The 7,607-nt window shown below is 35.0% G+C and overlaps 1 protein-coding gene across 1 annotated transcript in view; it reads left to right on the top strand.

Annotated features, from left to right (window-relative positions):
• The first annotated feature begins 1,048 nt into the window (after positions 1 to 1,048).
• Positions 1,049 to 7,607, top strand: part of LOC134808177 (putative COBW domain-containing protein 7) — a 34,433-nt gene continuing 27,874 nt past the window's right edge. Inside the window, exons 1-3 of the mRNA XM_063792398.1 lie at positions 1,049 to 1,313; positions 4,798 to 4,857; positions 6,390 to 6,427. Of these exons, the coding sequence (XP_063648468.1) occupies positions 4,812 to 4,857; positions 6,390 to 6,427 (84 nt within the window). The 5' untranslated portion in view covers positions 1,049 to 1,313; positions 4,798 to 4,811. The remainder of the gene's footprint in view (positions 1,314 to 4,797; positions 4,858 to 6,389; positions 6,428 to 7,607) is intronic.

The following is a 7,607-nucleotide window of genomic DNA, read 5'->3' on the forward strand; positions in this document are numbered from 1 at the left end:
ACCATGCTGTAAACAGATGTGCTGTCATCTAGGCTTTATTATTTACAGAAAACAGGCAGAGGAGATTTAGCATAATTCTTAATGGCCCTAGAATTTTCAGGATGGTAAATGATTATTGGCTTCAACTTGAAGTCACCAGCTGCTTTAGCCTCTAACAAGAGAGTCAGCCTGTCGTTTGAATCTTTGAGGCCAGGCATTGACTTCTCTATAGCTATGAAAGTCCTAAATGGCATCTTCTTCCAAAAGGAGGCCATTTCATCTCCATTAAAAATCTGTTGCTGGCCGGGCTCGGTGGCTCATGCCTGTAATCTCAGCACTTTGGGAGGCCGAGGTGGGCAGATCACGAGTTCAGGAGTTCAAGACCAGCCTGGCCAACATAGTGAAACCCCATCTTGACTAAAAATACCAAAAATTAGCCTGGCTTGGTGGTGGGAGCCTGTAATCCCAGTTACTTGGGAGGCTGAGGCAGGAGAATGGCTTGAACCCGGGAGGTGGAGGTGGCAGTGAGCTGAGATTGCACATTGCACTCCAGCCTGGGTGACAGAGCGAGACTCCATCTCAAAATAAATAAATAAATAAATAAATAAATAAATAATAAGTCTGTTGCTTAGTGTAGCTACTTTCATGAATGATGTTAGCTACATCTTCTAGGTAGTTTACTACAGCTTCTATATCAACATTTGCTGCTTTCCCTTGCACTTTTATGTTATGGAGATGGCTTCTTTCTTTAAATCTTGTGAACCAACCTCTGCTACCTTCCAACTTTTCTTCTCTAGCTTCCTCACCTCTCTCAGCCTTCATAGAACTGAAGAGAGTTAGGGTTGCTCTGAATTAGGCTTTGGCTTAAGGGAACATTGTGGCTTGTTTGATCATCTATCCAGACCACTTCATATCAGCAATAAGGCTGTTTTATTATCATTTGTGTGTTTACTGGAGTAGCACTTTTAATTTCCTTCAAGAACTTTTCCTTTGCATTCACAACTTAGCTAACTGGCTCAAGAGACCTAGCTTTTGGCATATCTTGGCTTTCAACATAACTTCCTCACTAAGCATAATCATTTCTAGCTCTTGATTTAAAGTGAGAAACAGGTGACTGTTCCTTTCACTTGAACACTTAGAGGCCATTGTAGGATATTAATTGGCCTAGTTTCATGTTGATCATATTCTTTATGTTGTCATGGTTCTGTCATAATTCTTTTAGTTCTATGTTTTAATAGTTTTGGTGCTCATTACCAGTACTGTTGCTTCTCCATTCCCGAGTTAGTCTATCTCCTGATTGAATTTCATTGTCAGGCAGTCTTTTCAAGTTACAGGTACTGCATGCATTCTTTGGGTTCTTATACACTTCATTGATTCAAAATATTTGTCTTTTGTTTTTATATTACTTGAAGGATTACTTGGCTAGGTATAAAATTTATCAGTCACACTTTTTTCCCCCTCAACTTTGTAAATGTTGTTCCATAATCTCCTAGTGTTTGATTGGCTGGATTTCTTTGTGCAATGTTTTCTCCTTTTATTAGGAAGAATTTGTGAGTATTATAGTCTCTGAGTTTCAATGCTTGCTGTTTTCTTTAATGCTTGAGAATGTCTGTCTATTGCTTTCGTTCCTGAAAAATAACTTGTTTGGGAACACTTTCATTAGAACTTTGTGGTCACTGTTTTATTATTTTGGGACATCTAGTGTCACTGTAGAAAAGTCTGATTTTTCTCCCTCCCTCCTTGAAGGCACTTTTTTTTTTTTAAATCTAAAATGCCCGAGAGTTTTCTTCTTTATTTTTGAAATTCAGTAATATAAACATGGTATATCTAAGTGTCACTTATAATCATTTTTCCCTAAATTATAATATGCCCTTAGTTCTTCTAAGAACATTTTCCTTGTTTATTACCATGAATACTTTTTTTTGGTCAAATTATTAGATCCTCTACTTCATGACACCAGTTTTTTTAATACTGAATTTTCTTTTGTTCTTCGTATGTATTCTAATTGCTTTGATTTTGTCTTTTCAGATGCTGTGATCATCTGAAGGCTTTCTTTTTGTCAATAATTCTGTTTTCTCCAGTGTCTGTCCTGTTTTTGATATTTTAAATGAATTAATTGGTTAAATCATTGTGTTATATAGGCTCTAAGTTTCTTTAGCACTACAAACTGCATTTTCATCTTATTCTGCTTCTTCTTGCTTTTGAGCTTGTTTATTATAAGGTTGTATTGTTTTCAAGTTCTTCATTATGATGAAGTTGTTGAGAATTTTCTTTAGTTTTTATTGGGTTGTGTATCCTTCCAGAATGGGTTCTTTGCCACTTGTGTGCCCTATTCATTTCTTCATTTTGTGTTCTTTCTTGCTTTTTATTCCCTGTATGTGTGTGTTTCTTTTTGTCAGGCTGTAATACATATGCATACATGTTTCTTCTTGATATGGGAGAACTTCTATGTGGTGCTGATGGGAAATATTTTTAATACTCCACTCTCCTTACCCAAGTTTGTTTTTCTCCTGAGCCCTAGTTTGAAAGCTGTATATTGTTGGGGTGGAGGGAAAGAGAAGGGAAAAGTGGTGATTCAGAGAGCCAAAGGGGGCAATGTGGCTTTTAGGCTCTGCTCTCTTGAAGTACCAAGTATCTCACTCTTGGGTCTGCCCAACTGCTTATGAATAAAATTCCTTTGCCTTGTATGGGGACATCATTCGACCTCAGACCTCTCATTTCTCTTTGTTCTGAGCCCTAGAATGTGACCTGACCTTCTCCTTCCCAAAGCATGGAGATGGTTAAAACTCACTCTTGAAATTTTTTTGTTGACTTTTCCCTGTGTTGCTTATTCATTCCTCGGCTCTACTTTTTGCCATTTTGGAGTGTATTTCTGGTAAGTGTTTAGGATTTTGTAAACTATTTCCCTACAACCTCTTATTGGAGGTAGGGGTAGAGTTGGGAATGACCATCAATCACCTATAACTTTGTTTCTTATTTTGACTATCAGTCTTCAAAATTTATGGCAGGCCCTTTTATATTTGGTTGCTGCTAATAAAATGTTGGCCTTTTTGTTTTATTTTTTATTTTTATTTTTTGTTTTATTAGATTTTGAAGAAGGGAGATTCTAAAATGTAGTTCAGGTTTTCTCAGTGTCAGCACAAATAACATTTTGGGTTGGATCATTATTTGTTGTGAGGGGGTTGCCCTGTGCAGAGTAGGATATTTAACAACATCCCTGGCTTCTACCCACTAGATGCCAGTAGCATTCCCCTAGTTAAGACAACCAAAAACATCTTCAGACATTGCCAAATATTCCCTGGGGAGAAAAGCACCCTGGTTTGAGAGCCACTGATCAATTTTGTTCATTCATCTTTACTCCTCCTAAATACCTACATCCAAATTTTAAATAGATCTTTCTCATGTAGTCTGGCAAGTATTATATCAAAGATAAATACCCGTTTTAGAATAAAGCATTAATATACTCTTGCATTTCAACTTAAGAGGCAAATATTAACAGTAGGATTTGTAAACTATTTATTGGAATAAAAATCAATGAATTTTTAAAAATTACAAAATGATTTATGTATGTTAGATATTTTACTGAGTGAAAAAATTCATGCTTTTTTAAATGACTTATTGTTTGGAGTAGTGATACAGTAGGTTTAATTTTCCCCCTCATTAATTAAAATCATGTTTTAGCCAAGAAAGTGAACAAAATTCTTATTGGCAATTCAGTTGTTTCCCGTTTTGGAGACTGACACTCTCCAGTTCTAAGTTAAATAATCATCATGGTAAAGTAATTTCCTTGAAAAGAACGGACATTGATTCAGCCCCTGTTACTCACAAATCCTATTTGAGTCAAATTGGAAAACTATTAAGTTTTTGGGAAAAAAGTCAATAGGTATCAGGAAACCATTAGATCTTGTGGCCCTTGCTATATCTTGCATGAGTAATCACTGTAAACAGCTGACAGGTATTTCATTGTTGACACCGAGTGATGCTTGGGGGACCACATCTTGTCAGAGTAGGTGGACAGCTTTAGACGTTGGAATGAGTTTGATTATCCTTGTTTTTCTCCTACACTCATTCTTTTAGACAGCCCTGTCACTAACTGGGCCTGTGATGCTTTCAAAAATCAAATACTTCCCTTGCTGTCGGTTTTCTTTTTCTTGCGTTGTGGCATACTAATCAGGGTATGTGGTTTGGTACTGAACCAATTTCTGTCAAAAGCAAGTTTTAATTTATTATTTAGGAAAAATTTTTCCTAAGACCCAGGTTTTATACAGTACTAAATAAATAGTGTGAGAAATAATTAGTAATGCCATAGAGTATATAATTTTACTTCTAGTTCTACACAGATTGCAAGTAAATTTTTTTTGGGCAAGTGATTTTGGAATTATCTATGTTTTGTTTTCCTTTTCCTTTAGAGTGATAATTCACTATTTATGATTGAATGATTATCATATTAAAGAGGTGAGAAAATAAAAATAAGTCTGATGTGCACAAAGCCATACTGCTCAAATTGTTTGATAATATCTGTTAATTAAATTATTATGACATCGGTAGAAGAATGATGTTTTGTTTATATGTGGTTAGAATTGGTCTTTTTTAAAGGAAATAACGAGAGATGGAAATGGAATGGGTATAAATAGTAAAAGGTTCTGTCACTATAATTCCCTTTTGCTATAAATAGTTAAAGGTTCTATCACTATAATTTCCATAAGAAGATATATGTGTTTACCTGTTAGTTTTATCAGGGCAAATTAAAACATGGATAGAATCATGTTTCTCAGTGTGAAGAAATATTTTTATTTGATGAATATTATATATTTTCAGGTGCAGTGGCTTCTATGTTTTGGGTTGATGCTGAATTAGGGAGTGATATTTACCTTGATGGTAAGTTAAAAAACAGTTTTCTTTTATCTTTCTTTTTTTTTTTTTTTTTCTGAGACAGAGTCTCACTTTGTTGCCCAGACTGGAGTGCATGGAGTGCAGTGGCATGATCTCAGCTCACTGCAACTTTTACCTCCTGGGTTCAAGTGATTCTCCTGCCTCAGCCTCCCGAGTAGCTGGGACTACAGGCATGCACCATCGTACCTGGCTAATTTTTGGATTTTTAGTAGAGACGGGGTTTCGCCATGTTGGCCTGACTGGTCTTGAACCCCTGACTTCAGGTGATCCGCCAGCCTCGGCCTCCCAAAGTGCTGGGATTACAGGCATGAGCCACCACACCCTGCCTCTTTTGTTTTTAAGTAAAATCTTTATGGTTAAGCTTATTGTTGTTCATTCATATTATAACTTTAATTCCTTGCATTGTTGTTCTTTTCACACTTTAGTTTAATGATGAAATCTTTGTTCATATAGATTAAAAAACCCCAGACAGTGGTGGAACTCGATGTCACTCAACTTCGAATTTAGTGCTTCCACTAAGGTTTTCTTAAAAAAAAAAAAAATGCTTTGTAGGTTTTCTGTATCCTCTGTTGTTTGATTTATGCCCTTAATATAATGTTAGAGCCTTTTATTTTAATCCGCCAGGCAATATGAGGATCATATTTTTGATTTTATTTTCTCTTGAAGATAAGAATTAAACACTCCTCCCTTACTTTATTTACCTGAACACTTTTGGGCAATGACATGCCTTCATTTAAAATATATTAGAAACTTTCTTAGTTAAGCGACTATGTTTTCTCCCTTTCTCTTTCCCTTTTTCACCTTTTTAAAAACCAGTCGAAATTTTCTTACTTTTTCAAAAGTAATAATCATTAAGAAATTTAAGAATTATTAAGCTGGGCCCCATCATTGAGCTCTAATATATGTGGCGGGTAACTGGTTGAATTCCTTAGGCATAATTAAACTCATTCTTTTGTTATCAGCATATATTCAGAGATTGCAAAATGAATTGGTAGTTTGGAAACTTAGGCATATGTTATGTAAAACATTTATGAGTTGGATTTGGATTTGGTGAGAGATGTTAGGAATGATACCTTAAGATGTCTCATTCTTTAGGCAATAATTTAAATCTTAAGAAAAGTCTTGATTTTGATTATGTGAAAATAAACTAGAAATAACCTGTCTTATGTACTTATCACATTTGACTATGTTATGAAATTTGACTTATATTTTGGATTGTAAGCTTTTTCAGTGCCAAGGAAATCTTATTTTCTTATTTATTTAATTTAAAATTTTTATTTGTTTTATATCTTCTCTAGTGCCTTAAAGTAGTGCTAGCCACTCAGGAAACACATTGACTTATTACTGGAATTTAATTAAATGGCAGCACTGGCAAGAGAAAAAAACAGTACATTGTTTTATTGAGTAGTATTTGTGAACTGAAATAGGTTAGTTTTAATTTTCATTCTGAAGTATGGTTGCATAAATATTAATAAACATTCTTTTTAAAAAGTGATTAAAATTTTTTTCCTTTGTAGGTATCATAACTATTGTGGATTCAAAATATGGATTAAAAGTAAGTTGAAAGATTGCTATGAGTGGCTCATTATTGAGAGCTGGGAATATGGGGATTGATTGTTTAATTTTCTTTATGTTTGTAGCTGAAATTTTCTTTAACAAAAACCTTTCTCAAAAAGATATCCTGAACAATAGATGAAATTTGTGTTTTAATTATTAGTTTGTGTTAAATATTTCTTTTCTATTACTCTGAGTTTGAGTTGGTGATAAAATTTGGAATTATAATTTGTAATAAGCATATGGGGTTAGGATAGAGTTTGGTATGTATAACTCTTCACAAGGATTCAACCCCAATATTGGTAAGTTTTTCTGTTCCATAGAAGAAGCTGAGCTTGATAAAGCATCTGAGATCTTATTTTTCTTGTTAAATTACTATTAAACACACACTGGAAATGAGTTTTTAAAAAATATTGAAGACCTAGGTGATGGGTTAATAGGTGCAGGAAACCACCATGGCACCCGTTTACCTATGTAACAAACCTGCACATCCCGAGCATGTACCCTGGAACTTAAAATTTAAAAAGTACATATCGAAGAAAATCAGGATATACACATAGGATTAGTAAGAAGACTCTCTCCATTAAAAGGCATCTTGCATCGCTTCTTGGTCTTTTGGCTAAGATCAAGTGTAAAAGACATCCTGCTATGAATGTTTTTGTTAACTTCTAAGGTCCTAGAATGCATTTAAATGAGGTTTAATTTATAAAATGCATTTAGTAAGATCTTTAAAAGTATGTTGTTACATACAGTAAAATGATGTTTCTCAACTTCACAAGTGAAATACCACTAAAGGCAGAAGAGAATGAAATCATCCCACCCACTGACCCGTTCCCAATCTGAGCATATGGATAGGGCCCAAAGCAGTAAGTTCTTAGAAGTTTAAATTCAGTGTTTAAAAATTAGTGTCTGTTTTGTATCCAACCTCATATCTGAACGTGTTAATTTTTTTTTTTTTTTTTTGAGACAGAATCTCACTCTGTTGCCCAGGCTGGAGTGCAGTGGCACCATCTTGGCTCACTGCAACCTCCACCTCCCAGGTTCAAGCGATTCCCTTGTCTCAGCCTCCTGAGTATCTGGGATTACAGGTGCACACCACCATGCCCAGCTAATTTTGTATTTTTAGTAGAGACCGGATTTTACCATGTTGACCAGCCTGGTCGTGAACTCCTGACCTCAAG

Source organism: Pan troglodytes, chromosome 14 (assembly GCF_028858775.2).
Source record: "Pan troglodytes isolate AG18354 chromosome 14, NHGRI_mPanTro3-v2.0_pri, whole genome shotgun sequence".
Taxonomy (NCBI): Eukaryota; Metazoa; Chordata; class Mammalia; order Primates; family Hominidae; genus Pan; species Pan troglodytes.